This window comes from Vulpes vulpes, chromosome 8 (assembly GCF_048418805.1).
Source record: "Vulpes vulpes isolate BD-2025 chromosome 8, VulVul3, whole genome shotgun sequence".
In the NCBI taxonomy this organism is placed as follows: Eukaryota; Metazoa; Chordata; class Mammalia; order Carnivora; family Canidae; genus Vulpes; species Vulpes vulpes.
Window position 1 is genome coordinate 274,087 of NC_132787.1, and position 18,439 is coordinate 292,525.

The 18,439-nt window shown below is 37.4% G+C and overlaps 2 protein-coding genes across 2 annotated transcripts; both read right to left on the bottom strand.

Annotated features, from left to right (window-relative positions):
• Positions 1 to 2,877: 2,877 nt before the first annotated feature.
• On the bottom strand, positions 2,878 to 3,816 carry LOC140599814 (olfactory receptor 6C75-like). Its single transcript, XM_072765082.1, has one exon. It carries the CDS (start codon positions 3,814 to 3,816, stop codon positions 2,878 to 2,880), a length of 939 nt encoding a protein of 312 aa, XP_072621183.1.
• Positions 3,817 to 15,287: 11,471 nt separating this feature from the next.
• LOC112911307 (olfactory receptor 9K2-like) lies at positions 15,288 to 16,229 on the bottom strand. The gene has a single exon (XM_025987780.1). The coding sequence runs from the start codon at positions 16,227 to 16,229 to the stop codon at positions 15,288 to 15,290; it is 942 nt and encodes a 313-aa protein (XP_025843565.1).
• Positions 16,230 to 18,439: the final 2,210 nt, after the last annotated feature.

Consider the following 18,439-nt stretch of genomic DNA (forward strand, 5'->3'; position numbering starts at 1 on the left):
GTGTATGTTCTCATTCATTTGGGGAATATAAATAATAGTGAAAGGGAATATAAAGGAAGGGAAAAGAAATGTTGGGAAATATCAGGAAGGGAGACAGAACATAAAGACTCCTAACTCTGGGAAACGAACTAGGGGTGGTGGAAGGGGAGGAGGGCGGGTGTTGGAGGGGAATGGGTGACGGGCACTGAGGCGGACACTTGACGGGATGAGCCTTGGGTGTTTTTCTGTATGTTGGTAAATTGAACACCAATAAAAATTAATTTAAAAAAAATTTTTTAAAAAATAAAAAAAAATAAAGTATGCTGTACTCTGACAGAAACACATGTGTGCAAGTACAGATACTGATCTCAAATATTATATAAAGATTTAATTCAAGTCCTAAATTGTTTGGGCTCTATACACACAAACACAAATATGTGTGTCTATGGATTCATATATGTTATATGCATATACTTAACTACAAATATGTATAGGGTGCCTGTGTGGCTCGGTTGGTTAAGCATCTGCCTCCTTTGGTTCTGGTCATAGTCCTGGGGTCCTGGGATCAAGCCCTGCATTGGGCTCCTTGGTGAGTGGGGAGTCTGCTTCTCCCTCTCTCTCTACCCATCTCCCCAGTCTCAAGTAAATAAATGAAATCCTAAATAAATAGATACTTATAATATTTCTATACATAGCAGATGCATATACGTATGTGTGTGTATAGCTAGCTATGCCTATATCTAAGATCCTTTGGACAATTGTTCTGATGTTTTGATGATTTTTCCTTTTTCTCTTCCTTTATTAAATAATAGAGTTATAAGAACATTGGTCCTTTTTGAAACTTGTCCAAGTAAATTGTTGTTGGTTTCATCCTATTGTTCGATATTAAAGACTGTAGACGTGGAATGCCAGTGAAACCACAGGAGACATAAATACTGTTGTGGATCCATATCTTCTGGAAAATGGAACCTAACAAGGCACATAGCAGTGAGAATGATACCTTAGGAATCTGGAGAGAAAGAGATGGTACTGAAAATGGTTTATTTTTAATATTGCCAGAGCCAACTGCTTGTTCATCCATTCAGTCATTTATTTGTTTGCTAAAGCCATAGCCCATTAGATTGTGGACTCTGGTAACATGGTGAATGATATAACCTTGTGCCTCATTCATATTGTATATTCCTCTCTACTCGGAATACTCGCCCCTCATTAAAAATGGTACAAATCAATAGTTATGTAATCAGTGGATTACTTAAGATAATATTATGAATGCTTATTTATAAACTGCTTAGCACTTTAAGAAAAGGAAATGTATTTTTGAAATATTAGTGTGAGCGTGAAATATGAGCAGAAATACTTTTTGAAAGCCTCTAATACCATGGCCTCCAACATATATGATACTTTTCTCACCAAAATTACATTTGCAGTAAAAATTTATTATTTCATAACACTGTAAAATAATATTTCAATTTAAGCATTTAATATTTGTTTTGGAAAGATTTATAGGGATTTTCACATCTTACTGACAATGTGAATGTTAGAATCAATTTCCTCAGGGAAGTTTTTGTCAATCAAGAGGATCAACTTTCCTTTACCTTCTTATTTTCCCCCTTCTCTATCTTGTCTTCCTGCATCGCTATCATATATACCACACATGTACTATATATTCATTTAGTTGACATTTGCATATTCTTTTCCACATTCCTGATTTTCTCTTTTGCACTTCTGCTTCCTTGGTATAGCCCCGGAAAATCAAACTTGTATTTTTTTGTTTCTTTACAAATTGCTCCATTAAAGAATTTATAATCCAATAAATTATTTAACTTTCACTTTGTGGTTTTATTGTGTTATATCTCTTTGGAAAAAATGTAACTTATTCCATTAACGTAAAATGATAAGAAACAGGTGAGTGCTCAGACAGTCTTGTCTATGAGCAACCAGAAAAGTCTCCACTTAGAGACTATGGATGGTGAGCTCTTCACTTTAACATCTATATCAGACCATGCAGGAAATTAAGATTAAAAACCAAGTCCACTTACTGTGTAGTAAGACTCCTAACTATTGTCCCAAGACAAACAATTTGGTTTAGTGATTCATTTCTGCTGAGGGGCTCACTGATTACAGGAACCTGACTTGGACGCGTTTTTACCTGCAAGTCATTCTCCTGAGTTAGAGTAGGGAGGTACGACCTGCTGTGAAAGGGACAATGGAAGGATAAAGACAGTATGGAGATTTTCTGATAGAGGAAAGCTAATAAGTCATATGTCATCATTTCCTAGATTCTCTCTGAAGGCTACATCTCATTGCATCCTGGAGTCTAAGTTTGTCATATTTCTTCATGTCAGTAGAAAAGACCGGTTTTTAAAAATGGAAATTATCTGACTATAAAAATGAATTTTATCAGGATGGCTTATTTTTCCTTTATACTCCACAGTTTTCCTTTTAACATGATTGACAAAATAGGGAAATCTTCAGCGAAAGACTCTTTCCTTAGTGATAAGGAGAAATTTTAGAGATATTAGGTAAAATACACATTTTTACTAAGTGCATATAAAATATATTTTATATTTGTCTGTGGCTTTAACTAAGCTTCCTGTAGTACAGCAATATGGATTTTTTTGTATGAATATATAAACTACCTTGCTTTGATATGAGAAACAATAAAGGTTATTGACATCTAAAATTTAGTGACACAGGTGAAGACTGGCCATTTTCTATATAAGTTAAAATAGATAAGACCTGACTTTCGGCTAATAAGAAAAAGAGACATTAATGATATAGAAGAATGTTTAAGTGAAAGAACGAGATGAAGGGTTTCAAGAATTTACGTAGTAAAATCCAAAGATTTCCATTCCGCTCTGTTTTCAGGGCTATGTATACGTTTTTGCATAAAGACATTCATTTATATGAAGAAAAGACCATTCTGTGGACCATGTTCTTGAAGGCTTGCTTCACCTGCTGGTTTCTTAAGGTATATATGAAAGGATTGAGGAGAGGAGTCACTGAGGTAATGATCACAGCTACGCCTTTGTTTAAACTCACCCTTTCCTTTGCAGAAGGCTTGATGTACATGAAGATGCAGCTGCCATAAGAGAGGGAGACCACTATCATGTGGGAGGAACACGTGGAAAAGGCTTTTTTCCTTTGACTCGTGGAAGGAATTCTCAGAATTGTGCGGATGATGTGTGTGTAGGAGAGCATAACTAGGGTTAAGGTGACCATAAGCGTTACCACCGCTAAAACAAATGCCATGAGTTCTAGAAAGTGAGTGTTTGTGCAAGAAAGCTGTAGAATTGGCGAAGAATCACAGACAAAATGATCGATTATATTGGAGGCACAGAAATCCAACTTCAGCATCAGAATTACAGGTGGAAAGATGACCAGGAATCCTGCAAGCCACGAGCTAAAGACAAGGAGGAAGCAGACTCTGCTGCTCATGATGGTCATGTAATGCAGAGGTTTGCAGATGGCCACGTAGCGGTCATAGGACATGGCAGTCAGGAGGTAAAACTCTGTCACCCCCAATAAGATGACGAAAAATACCTGAGCCAGACAATCATTGTAGGAAATGGTTCTGTCTCCCGTCACAACAGTGACAAGGAATCTGGGAATTGTGGCAGACGTGAATGACATTTCTAGGAATGAGAAGTTCCGAAGGAAGAAATACATTGGAGTCTTCAGGTGGGGATCTGTAAGCGTGAGGAAGATAATGACCAGGTTCCCAGTCACACTGCACATGTAGGTGACAAGGAGAAATATGAAAAGTACAACCTGCCACTTTGGGTCATCGGTCAACCCGAGAAGAATAAACTCTGTTACCTTTGTGTGATTTCTCATGATTTTCCTTGTTTCTGATGCTACTCTCTGTTTTAGCTGAAAATAGATGCAAAAAATGAGACAGAAAAGAAACTGGCACACGCACAAATGTGCACACACACATTTCAAAAATCATTGAGGGAAAATGGTTTTGTACTAAAAAGAGACAAAATACTTCTAAATTTATTTATGGTATCATATGTTGGTTCATTGTTTCTATATTTCTTTAATTGTGTTTTCACATATCTCTTTAGAAATCTATCTTCTGAAAATTTCAGGATATTCCTGAAAACATGAAAAAGGAGATTAAAACCTCTGAGACCCAAACCTCCTTTAATAAAACCATGAGCTTGCTCCCAGCATCCGATCATACTCTTTGAAGGTACTTTTTGTTGTTGCTTTCCTCCTCAGATAGTTATTTATTTTTCTCCTTTGGTTAAAAATTTCTTTCTGTTTCCCTATTCAAACTTCTGCAATCTACAGAGACCACTCACTTGCGCACCCGGTTAAGTGTCCCCGATAACTGTAGACGGACACAGTTAATCTAATTCCATGGCTCTGCCCTAGGACGTTCTAGTGTTAATGACTAATCTGTTCTAATAGTCTCTTCTAAGATTGTTAATATGTTTTTCTTATGTATTTTTTTACTTATCGCTTTACCTATCATGACACTCTCCTATATAAAGCAGTATTTTTATTTTAAGTCCTAATTTTGTTTTTGTAAACTCTTAATGTTCTCAAATAACTCAGGTACTTCTTCGCACATTGCCCTTTCTTCCTTGAGGGATGATAAAAGGGAATAGTTCAACATTCAGGCTGCGTTTTTGGAGGCCAAAGGTACTATTATTTTTTCTTTTCTGTTTGGCTCTAACAAAACCCTGGGTGTTGTTCAGGATTTGTTTGTTTTTCCTGTTCAATGTTATTATTTTCCATAAAAGCTTTAGATGTGCTGTCATTTAAGACCATTTTCCCCTTTTTTAAAAAATAATAAATTTATTTTTTATTGGTGTTCAATTTGCCAACATACAGAATAACACCCAGTGCTCAACCTGTCTAGTGCCCCCCTCAGTGCCCGTCACCCATTCACCCCCACCCCCTGCCCTCCTCCCCTTCCACCACCCCTAGTTCATTAGGAGTCTTTATGTTCTGTCTCCCTTTCTGATATTTCCTACCCATTTCTTCTCCCTTCCCTTCTCTTCCCTTTCACTATTATTTATATTCCCCAAATGAATGAGAACATATAATGTTTGTCCTTCTCCCATTGACTCATTTCACTCATTTTAAACATACTTTATCCAGAAAGCCTGGACACGCTGAAATGTCTCCGTTGTTTTCTCTATCCTTCAGCAGTTTCAGAGCTTTCATAAGGAATGATATTTTCTGAGGATTAGTCAATTAATTTAAGATATTAATGAACTTACTAAAATCTTTTACCTGCCTCAGTGCCACATGGAATGATTCTTACTTTCCATCATCTGTGTCTACCTCTTTGTGGCTATCAGATATGGATCTTTTTGGCTTCTGCCTTTACATGATGGAATCTAACCTTTACTAAGTATAAAGTCACACCGTGTCAAACAAAAGCATAAAGAATATCTGTTCAGTGTTAAGATATATGAATTAAATTGTTTGGAATCTTGCACAAAAATAATACCGTTTATGTCCTGAAATTGATATTTACATGATTATTGAAAGGTATCTAAGCATATCTAGATGAACACAAAAAACCATGAATATGTGGTTCTATCAATCACAAAATATCTGTGTCTAAAAACAGAAATGTCAAAAAGATTGAAGTAGTTTAAATCTTTTCTTCATTTATATATTCCATATAAATTGTGTGGTTCAGTTTTATTCATATTTAGCATATTGCACAATTGTGTATATTTATATAAAGCATAAACATATAGTATAAAAGCAAAAAAAATATATTGCTCTAAGATACTGTTAAGGACATACTTACTTGAGGGTAAATATGCCTGGTTTAGTCAATGCTGTTTCCTTGATCTATTTAAATATAAACGCTTGGGATTTTTCAAAAGCCTTTGCAATCTGTTTCTCTTCTGTCATTTTATGTTTCTAACCAAATACCCAAATATTGATCATAAAAAATAATTCCAAGAGCTCCTCTATTGTGCTTATAAAAGGGGTATTAGCCCATTTCTGCTCATCAGCCCAAATTTCTCTAAGGATCTGAGGTCTAGCATGCCCTAGCTGCCGTCATTTATAAAAAGTATTATATTGATACTTAAAATGAAATAAGCTATAGTTGAAACAAGGCTAACATATTGTCTTTCCAAGCTTAGTGGACAGAATGATGTGATCTTAGTGATGTTATTCAGGCTAGGCCTAATTTTATCTGCTCCATTCACAATGGACTCAGGGGGATTAGATGAATGAATAAACAGAAGGTACTATGGTGACCGGCGTTCTCAGGACACGGGCACTAAACTGCAGCCCAGAGTAGTACACAGTTTAGAATAGAATACTTAGGTGAGAGTGGCCCGAAATTAGAACAGAAAAATATATAGAATCATTTAAACTTTTTCCTTTGGGATTTTACTTATTCATTCATGGGAGACACAGAGAGAGGCAGAGACACAGGCAGAGGGAGAAGCAGGCTCCTGTGGGGACCCAATGTGGGACTCGATCCAGGACCCGGGGTCATGACCTGGGCTGAAGGCAGACGCTCAACTACTGGCCACCCAAGTGCTCCTAGAATCATTTACACTTTTCTAATATTTTGTAAATTCACAAGAAGAAACTTAGTAACAGGGTAATAGGGGTTAGCAATTTCTGAAGGGCAACACACCAAGTTGTGATCAGTGGGTGTTTCTCCAATCTTAAGGAAAATATTAAGAATTCACCATGATGATATAGACTGAGGCTGAGGTCTCCATCATTCTACACCATAAGAGATGTGAGGCTTGTCTTTATGGTTTCACATTTTTCTACTGAATGATGATATAGTAATCTTGATCATGGTTAGAATTATTACCATTATTCATAAAATAATTATTTTAAAAAAATTTTATTTTTTTCAATAAGTACACTTTATTTTTTATATTTCTTAAAAAAAATTTTATTTTTTATTCATGAGAGACACATTGGGAGGCAGAGACAGAGGCAGAGGGAGAAGCAGGCTTCCTGTGCGGAGGTTCCCCCCAGGTCCCCAAGGATCCTGGGATTATGACCTGAGTTGAGGGCAGATGCTCAATCACTAAGCCACCCACGTGCCCCATATTAACTACTTTTCCGGTGCGTGTTATGTGTTGGGTTCAAACTCAGGTTCTGAGAATACAGAGATGATAAAGACAATTTTTTGCATGATTTTCACTTTTAGAAAAATGTGATATTTTTGAAATTGCAGATTCTGTATTTCATGTCCAACTGAAGCAATATCCCACCCTTCCCAGCTGTATCATCTTATTTCTCACTGCATTGATCTGAAATGACATGTATTATACCCTTTTTTACATTCATTATTTGAGACTTATATTTAGTTGCTACCTAATCAGGGAATTACATAAGACATATAAATAGATTAGATTAAATGAAATTTGGGATTATTTAATGACCTGAAAATGATAGATACTATCTGAACAAAGATTTTGAGATATTTTTACTGTTTTGGGGGGGAGTCATGAAGTTTCTCAAGGCACATGACAACCTAATGCAGAGTGCACAGAGGGAGACTGTTAAAACAGAGCAGCTATTTTAAATTAACAGTGTATTAATCTATTCCTGATAAAACTCTATAATTTGAATAAGGTGCCATAAACATACTCATGTTTCATTACAAACGTTTTTGCAATTCTATTTATCTGGTGTTTGTGTGTAGGCCAAAATATTAGTTAAAGTAATACATTACAGTGAACCTGTTATTCAACATAGATGCAGGAAAAATTGGTGTAATGTACCCGACATCATCCTAATTTGATTATGTAGGGAAGGAAAGAAAATTTCCCCTCTACTTTTCTGGGTTTTTTGAGTGAGACCGTCTTCTATAAGAAAAGACAGATTAACAAGAGAAAAACAAACAAGTTTTTTGGGTTTATGTTGTTGTTGCTTTTTAAAAAGCTCATGTGCATGCATGCGGGATCAGAAGGGAGGGTCACAGAGACAGGGAGAGAGAGAGAACCTCAAGCAGGCTCCATGCCCAGCATGCAGCTACAGCCCCACATGCAGCTGGATCTCAAGACCCTGAGATCATGACCTGAGGTGAAATCAAGGGTGGGATGCTTAAGCACCTGAGCCACAACAGGCACCCTCAAAAGAAAAAGAAGTTTAATAACATGTATACCTCCTGTGTACATGGAAGAGATCCAGGAAATCTGAGTAACTCCCCAAAATGGCCCAAGGCCACTACCTCACTACCTTAGAAAACTTCTTCAGCTACTGTCACAGGAAGATGTGGGATGGGAAGGACCCAGTTATAGGAAGTTACAAGGAGAAGCACAGTGCAGAGGGTATGGTTGTGATGCAGACTGAAGTTGCTACCTTCTCCTTTGATAAAAATTTTTGTAGAGCTCTGGTCATCCTCCACTTCCTGGTACAGAGAGGTACAGAGACACCATTGCAAATCTAGATTTCCCTTATAAATGTCAATGTCTTACGAAAGATGAACTCTACTGAGTTTTCTGCCATTTCTAAAGTATCCAGCTCAAAATAATCCCTATGCCAAAGATGCTTATTGGTAGTGTACTCTGCTCTTTAATAACACCTGCAAAGATCCCATTTCTACATGAGGTTTATCTATCGGTTTCCAATGGACATGAATTTTTGATGGGCACTATGCAAACCAGTAGAGTTCCCCAAATGAATACAGCTGGCCCTTGATAACATGGGTTTCAACTGAACAATTCCATTTACATGCAGACTTTTTTCAAAAAACACATTGAAAATTATTTTGGAGAATTGTAATAATTTGCAATAATGTAGAAGTACTGTAGTTTATAAATATATAAAAAAAGAAAACATTAGGTACGTCATGAATGCATATAATATATGTAGACACTATTCTATCATTTACTATTGCTAAAGATACACAAATATACTGTAAAAAGTTAAAATTTTTTCCTTTGCTCATTTGTTTTGTCCACAGGAGTGAAATCATTTGGTATTTGTCTTTCTCTGACTGAGTTAGAATGGAGATGGGTGGAGAATGGATTAAATAAGTGATTAAATAGGAGATGAAGGAGTGTATTTGTTGTGATGAGCACCGGGTGAGGTATGGAAGTGTTGAAACACTATACTATACACCTGGAACTAATATTACACTACATATTAACTTGGAATTTATATAAGAACATTTTTAAAATGTTAAAATTTACCAAAACTTACACAAACACTTGCAGACTATAGTGGCACCACTTAAAATGGAGGGGAATGTAAGCAGATGTAATGATGCAGTATTAAATCCCAACTGTGTAAGATGAACTGTGGATCATACTCTGTATCACTGTATGTCATACTGGGCTCTGATAACGTTCCTTGCCACCTCCTGTTGCTATTGTGTTGAGCTCCAGTTGTATCTGCTTAAAAGGCCATAGGACCCTAATATCTCAGTGGGAGTTGTTCATCTATCCTGGAAATTGCTTATCACCCAAAAAAGTGAAATCTTGCAGTTCTTGAGTACTTCTCATCATTTTTGGTGCAGTACCATAAACCCCGAATAAACATGTGCATGGCATGCACATTAATCGCCGCTGGTGATGCTGGGAATGCTCCTAAGAAGCTGAGAGAAGTCACAACATTACAAGAAAAACTTGGATTGCTTGATGTCTACTATAGATTGAGTCTTGCATTAAAACAATGTTTCCGAATATCTATATAAATATTTTTTCTTTGAAGTGAAGTTATGTAGCATAATCAGAGACGGGTTTTTAAAGATTATTTATTTAATTATTTATTTAAGAGAGATGGCACACATGAGTGGGGTGAGGAGCAGAGGGGGAAGGAGAGGAAGAGGGAAAGACCCTAAGCACACCCCCTGCCAAGTGCCGAGCTCAATGCGGGGCTCAATATTATGACCCCAAGGCCGTGACCTGAGCAGAAATCAAGAGTCAGTTGCTTGACTGATGGAGCCATCCACGTGCCCCCAGAGACAGGTTTCAAATTTAATTATTAACTATTTATTAATTTTATCTTTTAGTTACACTATTTTTTATCATTCATTTTCTATGACATGACTGTAACAGATTCAAAAGTAATAAAAAAATTCTACCTTTTTTTCCTGAAAATATCTGAAGTCAGACTTCCATGAAGACATATAATAAGCTTTTCCCAAAGCACAAATTTTGAGTAAGTTCTTCAGCTATACAGCAGGATACGACCTCATCTGCTCATTTGGTTTCAGAATCATCGATAGGATGCTTCCACCTCGTATGGGATTTAACTTGGGGAAGAAAGCCTTCAAACTTGCATAGCTAGTGTAGTAGTAAAAAAAAAAAAAATAGGGAAAAAGGATGAATCTTGTAGTAATTTTCAAGTAATAAAAAAGTTTTTTAAAGATTTTATTTATTTATTCATGAGAGACAGAGAGAGAGAGAGGGGCACACGTAGGCAGAGGGAGAAGCAGGCTCCATGCAGGGAGCCCTATGTGGGACTCAGTTCCGGGACTCCAGGGTCAGGCCTTGGGCCGAAGGCAGGTGCTAATCCGCTGAGTCACCCAGGGATCCCAATAAAAAATTTTAATTATGAAAATTAAAATGAGGAATGGAGAAAGTTTAAATATCACCGTTTCAGGTCTTCCTTAGAAAACTGAATCTATCATTCCAACTCTGGAAAACTATAAGCATCTGCCTTAGGCTCAGGTCATGACCCAGGGTCCTGGGATCCAGCCCCAGGTCAGGCTTCCTGCTCAGGGGGAGTCTGCTTCTCCCTCTCCCTCTGCCCTTCCCCCCACTCATGCTCTCTCTCTCTCTCTCTCTCAACTACATAAAATCTTTTTTAAAATTACTAATTTTCATTATTTGTTGTGCCATATATCTTCTTTCCTCTTCATTTTTCCTTCTATTCACCGTATCTGTAAGTGGCAGTTAAATTTACCATCTATTCCACAGACGCTAATATGTCAAGGTAGGAGCCTAATGCAATTACAGAACACGTAGATATCATCCAGAAATTCTGACTTCGTTCTGAATGCAGGAAGTGCATAATATTTTTCTCTTTTTAAGAAAGAGTTGGAGGGTTTTTATTTTGTTTTTGATTTTGACAGTCCCGAGGTTGATTGCTGGGTGTCAGAAGCAGAAATACATGTTTCAGAAGAGGCATGTTGGGGTTGGCTCTCAAAGTAGAGGGCTGTACTGATTTTTTTTTTAAATCTAATATGCCTGGTGTTAAGTTCCCCTTCCTAACAATATGTTTATTACATCTATCTATCTATCTATCTATCTATCTATCTATCTATCTATCTCTCTATCTAATGCATAAGCTCTATTCTGAATTTGGGGCTTGAACTCACAACCCCCAAATCACAAGTTGCATGCCTACTGACTTAGCCAGCCAGAAGCCCCTCATTATTTAAATAAACTTTTTCTTTTATGATAGTTTTATTTACAGAAAAAAAAAATAAAGAGAGTACAGAGCACTACTACATATCCGTTGTCAAGCTTCCTACATTGTTAGCACCCTGCATCCCTATGGAATATTTGCCACAACCAAGGAAGCGAGGATGGGATATTGCCACTAACTAAACTCCACACTTAATTCAGATTTCACAGACATTTTTTCCCCGAATGTCCTTCTGCTCTTCCAGGATTCTATCCAGGACACGGCATTAATTCTCATCTCTCCCAGGCATCTCCTGACTCAGACAATTTCCTCACAATGGTCTTGTTTGATGACCTTATGTTTTGAGGAGCCCTGATCAAGTATTTGACAGAATGTCCTTCCATTTGGCTTCCTTTGATGCTTTTATCCCCCTAAACTGAGTGGATCAAAAGACTAGAGAAGCAGCTGTATAATTGGGTAGAAACCAAGGAAACTCAAGGGATGAAGTTCTTAAACAGACTGTGGGTTCTGAGAAGAAAAACCACAGAGAAAAAGGGGCCCTTTTGTCACCTCATACCGGCAAATTCATACTATCAACAGGATGCAACAGGATGACATAAACTGTGGTCATTGGGCCCAGGTAGTGTTTTCCAGGTTCCTTCATTATCAAAGTATCTTCACAGCTTCCGTAACCCTCTACCAGCACGTCACCTAGGGCACCTCAGACTTGGGTGGCTAAGCCCACTCTCTTGAGGTTGGAAGGTATCTACATAGGTTATTGGGAATTCTTCTGTACAAAAATTTGCCTCCTCTGGTTTATTTCTCAAATTATGATGTATTGTGGACTTGATATGTATCTTACACTTTGAGTTATCATACAATACCATGTTCTTTATTTTACGCTCAAATGCTTCCACCTTGGGTCATTGGACCTCTTTCAATTTGATGCCTGTGTCCTTTCAAAATGCCCCATGTTTTTCTTTATGTTTTAAGGACTCCCCTACTGTCTGGCACTGGAAGATTCTTCAGGATCATCTTGAACGTCCCCTGCGCAACCCTAGCATCAACCTGCTTCCTTTGGCTGGAGAATGTGATCAGAAACCAGAATCACGTTGCTAGGTGTACTGGTTGCTACTGAGGTGTCATTGCCTCTAGACTCTCAACAAACGACCCACACACACGTGTGTTTACATAAAATCTGTCATTATCTCTGCATCTGCTCATCTGCATCAATGCTAATCTAAAGATGACTTCATACCAATGTCCCCAACTCTAATCCTGTATCACACGATTCATCCTCGCCATCTCCTTTGCTGGTTTGTAACCTCCTATTTCAACAGTGAGAAATGTGACGGTGGCCACCACTGGCCATGCATCTTCTTGTTCCCCGCGGGACGTACCCACTCAAGCTTCATGACTGTAACCCTATCTCTCGGTGAGAAACGACATTACCAACCGGAGTGCAGTGTCTATGTGCTGTTCCTTGTGTATTTATTTTTCTATTTTCCAGCCAGAGAGCTGTTTTTTAAAGTTACTTAGATCAGCAGCTTTCTCCTCATTCTCTTCATTAAAATTATGTCATATATTTGTAATGCAGTGTGATTCTGTGACCACAGCCTCCATTTCTTCCACGGATCCCCTGACTTCTTAAGTTTTAAAAATTTCTGTGTGCAAGTATTCATTATTTGTGTCTTGAAGGTCTACTGGCTCTGACAGATGCATAGTGCCAAGGATCCACCACAGTAATACTGTTACGATTAGTTCCACCACCAAATATCCCTTGGATTTCACGTGAACACAAGTTTTCAAGTCAGCTAGGTAGATACCAAGGATAACAAATTCTGGTTTACCAAATTTGTCTATTTTTAATTAATAAGGAGCTGCCACACTGTCTGCTATACTCTTTTCCATCCTCATGAGTGATAAATGAGAGTTCCTATTGCTCTACAATCTCACCAATATTTAGTATTATCAAGTTTTTGGATTTAAGGTATTTTATAGCTGTACCAATGCATTTTGAACATTCCATTTTTTGTAATATATATATGTATATATATAATATATACATTTAAATACTATTTGCCTCCATATAATATAACACCCAGTGCTCATCCTATCAAATCCCCTCCTCAGAGTTATTTTTTGTAGTTAAAAAAGGTTATAGTGTAATAAAAGTTTTATGAATGTGCTCTCTCTCTCTCTCTCTCTAACCATTTATTATCCTGTACTCACCCTTCTTCTTGCAATGATGTGAGGTAATAAAATGCCCATGGGATGAAAGGAAGTGAGGTGAATAACATAGGCATTGGGAAATAATGCTAGGCTATTACTCATCTTCTGGTGCTGTGTTAGGAGGAGGATCATCTGCTTCTGGACCGCAATCGACCACAGGTATCCAAAACCATGGAAAGTGAAACCATGAATAAGTAGGGGACTATTATACACTCAAACGAATTAAAAGGAATGATTGGAGCTGGAGTGCAGAAAATGGTGAAATATAGGAATTAATTTATTGGAAACATCGGTATCGAGCAAAGAAAATCTTTTTTTTAATTCTAGACCACATTTGGAATGGTACAAAAAACACTTTGTCTTGTAAGAAAAATATCAAAATAGTCTTTGCTAAAGGATTTTTTCTAAGTTGATTTTGTAAGAAGTTAAAAGAGAAGCTTATTTTGATTAATTGTAGGTTATATACCAGAGTACTTGACTACCATTCCCCATCCTGCTGCATATTTTGCTCCCCTCCTTTTCCAACCTCACAAGCTGTGTACTCTATTAGATCATTGGGATTTTTCAGAATTGATTGCTATACTGATATTTGAGATTGTAGAAGTAGGCAACACACGCTAAACAGCACATCTTTTACAACAACCTTCACTTCTGCCTTCTGCATCTTCTCATCAACATTACACTTTTACCTCATAATACACAAATGAAAGGTACACAATAGGAGTGAATCCTTGTTTGTTTTCAGAAATCTTTTCTGTTGATTTTTCATATTCGGAGATTAGAATTACCTAAAATTTACATTTGAAAGCACAACCTAAATTTAAAAATTATAGATAGCTACATGACAACAAAGATATTACTCTCCAAATGTAAATAACTTCGTTATAATTACAACACCAATTCAACAAATATTATGAAAACAAAATGATCACATATAATTATATATCAAATACAAACTAAATAAAACCTTCGTACATGTGAACAGCAATTAACAAAGAAGAAAATTATCCAGTGCAAACTGGCAAATGTGATTTGAAGCATTCAATGCAATTTTTGTCTCCTCAAGATAGAATATCACTACTAAAGATGTTCTCTTTTTAGATTAAGGTGCTCAGTTTTAGAACACTGGATATGAAATATCTTTCTCCAACTTTTTGATATGATCATAAAGAACAATATTAAAAATAAATACAATCGGATATAAGCAACAATGATTCGTTCAGCTAAATTCATGACAGCACAAAAAACAAACAACCTCTTCCACCATCGTTTCTAATCAAGAATTATGGGCCCCAAATTAGGTCCCTGTGAACAGATTTATAAAAAAAAATAATTAAGTACAACTCAGAAATCATCCTGCTTTGGGGTGACACTTCCTGTAATCATAAGAAATTATATATTCTAAGATTAACATCCTACCAAAGCAATTTTTCTGCCCAACATTTAAGTAGGTCCAAAGGAAAATAATAATAAAATTTAATCCTCCTTTCCCTACTACCCTCACTATCAAATGTTTACCTACAACGAGTGGAGAGTATAATGTGTTAATAGAATGGCTGCAAATCTCATTGATGCTGAAGGTCTAACACTGCTCTTAGGAAAGAGTGAAGGATTGCTACTACTCCTTCCACGAAAACCATTCAGTCATCTGTGGGATGGGCAACTTAAAGGATCCTTCACTGACTCAAACTTGACACCATGGTAAAAGCAAATCAAGATGAAATTATCAATGAGCCCATTAATGGGGAAGTCATAAGAAACTGGAATTAATATAAAGTGTTTTTCTTCCACAGGATTTTCCCCAATGCTTGTTTGACATCTTTGTTTCTTAGAGAGTAGATCAGAGGGTTTAACATGGGCGTGACCAATATGTAAAACACCGAAGCCACTTTACGAAGTTCAGGATTGCTTGGAGGTGTGAGATACACAAAGGAGACTGTCCCATAGAGCAAACTTACCACTCCCAAATGGGAGCTGCAGGTGGAGAAGGCTTTCTTTCTCCCTTCACTGGAGGGAATCCTCAGGACTGTGGTCACAATGTACATGTAAGACACGACAATAACAACTATCGTGGGCAAAATGATGAAGGCAGCCAAACAAAGAGATATCATCTTGTTTACAGAGAGATTGGAACAGGAGATCTTCTCAATTTGGTAAGAATCACAGTAGAAGTGATCAATGACTCGGGAAGCACAGAAAGACACTGAGAATGTTGTGCTGACTTGGATGATGGAACTGGCCCAGCCACAGAGATAGGAGCCAGTCACCAGCTGAGCGCAAAGGTGTCTTGACATGTGGATACTATAAAGAAGAGGATTGCAGATAGCGATGAAGCGGTCATAGGCCATGACTGCCAGGATGAAACCTTCTGTTACAATAAAGAGGGTAAAAAAGAAGAGCTGGGTAGCACACCCCAAAAAGGAGACAGTATTTTTCTCAGACAGGAAGTTGACCATGGCTTTCGGGGCAATAATAGTGGAGTAGGAGAGGTCAATGAAGGAGAGATTGCCTAGAAAGAAATACATTGGTGTGTTCAGCTGGGAGTCAGTCACAATGATGCCAATCATACTAAAGTTCCCCAAAAGGACCATGCTATAGACCAGCAGGAATAGGAGGAAGAGGAGAATGTGGAGCTCTGGACGGACCCTGAAGCCTACAAGAGTGAAGTCAGTTACATCTGAGTAGTTGCCCGCTCCCTTGTCGCTCATGACAAGAACCTGCTAAGAGGTACAAGACAAGGTTAAAAATTGAACTTTTCACCTACTTCCTGGTGTCATAAAATATCCTTTTTCTCTTGTGGAAGACAGTTGGAATTTGTTATTGTCACCTTGCTGTCCAACTGTGTTGGGTATGACTTGCAATACCCTTTATAGAAGCTAAGTCTAGGGCATGTTGTGATGGCCCATCAGCACATAACCTGTAAGTTACCTAACCCATAGTTTTCTAATGTGACTCCCCAAATCTAATGCCCTTCCCATCATAGCACATGTGACAGCTTCGCATAAAGCATCATTCCCTTATACCTGTTTAGCTCTTCACTCAATTTTCAGGGTAAGTTTAATATGTCTGAAGGTTTTAGAGGTGAATAGTACTCAATCTCATCTTCAATTTATAATTTCAAATTCATTTTATTCTTGATAATGCTTCCAATTTACAATAGAAAGATCTAATTAAAGACTGATTTAAAATGCCATGAATAGGCATTAGACCCCAAAAGACGGTAATATTTAAATAGTCAGTCAGAGTTTAGGTTACCTAGAGATTTGGTTTGGTATCCAAAGTAAAAACCTTGAAAAACAGAATGCATCATCACCTTCTTCAACAAAGAAAGTTCCGACAGGAACTCTACCATGAATTCTACATGTCTCTGTACAAATCTGTCAAAGGGACAATTTGATTTTAAACGTCTGTGCAAATGGAAAAAGAAAGTTCAAAGCAATGTATTGACATAGATGTGGAAAAGTTATTTTATAATGTTTCTATTTTGAGAGATATCCATAAACATTAAAATTTTCAAAACAATTATTTTGAATCTGTCACAGAGTTTTATAGTCTGATTTTTCCTATAACTTTCGAAACTGTTTTCTTCAATGCAGTGACACAGCTATTTCTGTATTTCATAGTTTAAAATCATTTGTGATTTAAATCACCCTACAGAGGGGACAGCTAGTGTGACTTCTCAAAGCACGAAACGACCTAAAAAGTACTCCTTTTGGGTTTGGCACGTACGGCAAAGTCACCATATTCTGCTCTCATTGTCCCTCAGGCATGTGTGTCTCTCTTTCTCATCCCCTGTCCTAGTCCCTCAGCTTCTACTGCTCTCAGCCCATCTTCCTCCTCCTCACCACATATTAACTTTCCTAAAAATGTTAGCACTTTGGTGCACAAGAAGAAAAAACTGGCAACAGGGCAGTGATAGGATCCTTAGACCTCTTTTTCACCCCACTGCTCCCGTGACAAACTGCAATCCGCTGAAATAATCTTAATTAAATCTATTTTTGAGATGAGCACTAAGTGTCCATGTTAACTTGTGTAAGGATTTGGTATAAGTATTGTTGTAAAACTAGGTTTAAAGGAATAAAGATTTAACAGGGGGGGTTTCAGGCATCAGACGTCAGATATTAGGTAAGTAAAGGAAGAGACAAAAAGAGATTTTAGAGAAAGTAAGAAGCCTTGTCAAAACTACCACATTCACATCATACAACTGGATATCTGGCAGTATTTTAGCAGAAAATCTCCTCTGCTTTATTTACAGTTCCCATTGTTACTAACCAATTATATTGTCTGAAACTATATCAGCTGGTTAGCATGACAGGAAATTATTGTTTTGAGATCATTATCAATTTTTTTAAGATTTTATTTATTTATTCATGAGAGACACACAGAGAGAGGCAGAGACACAGGCCGAGGGAGAAGCAGGCTCCATGCAGGGAGCCCAACGTGGGATCCCGGGTCTCCAGGATCATGCCCTGGGCTGAAGGCAGGCACTGAACCGCTGAGCCACACAGGGATACCCCAGATCATTATCATTTTTGAGAATAATGTGTATTCATTCAGTCATTCATTAAGCCACTGAACACTACGGATCACCTACTGTACGCCAGCCAATATACGGGAATACAACTATCAGAAAGGACTTTCTTCCCAGAGTATGAGTGCATTGCATTTTCTTCTCTGCTTACCTTTTTATTATGAAATAACCAGTATGTCTTGATTTGCCCTTCAAGAAAAAGGATATGATTTTTTTGAGGTGTGTACTCACTTCTTGTTATAATTTGTAACAAATAAATTTCACCAATCAGAAAATAATTTTTATGCATGAAGGCACACAGACATACTCATGAATGGCTAATTATTTGACTAAAATAAACATTAATTTATCTCATCTCTTACCTGAATACGCCTTTCTTTACTTTTC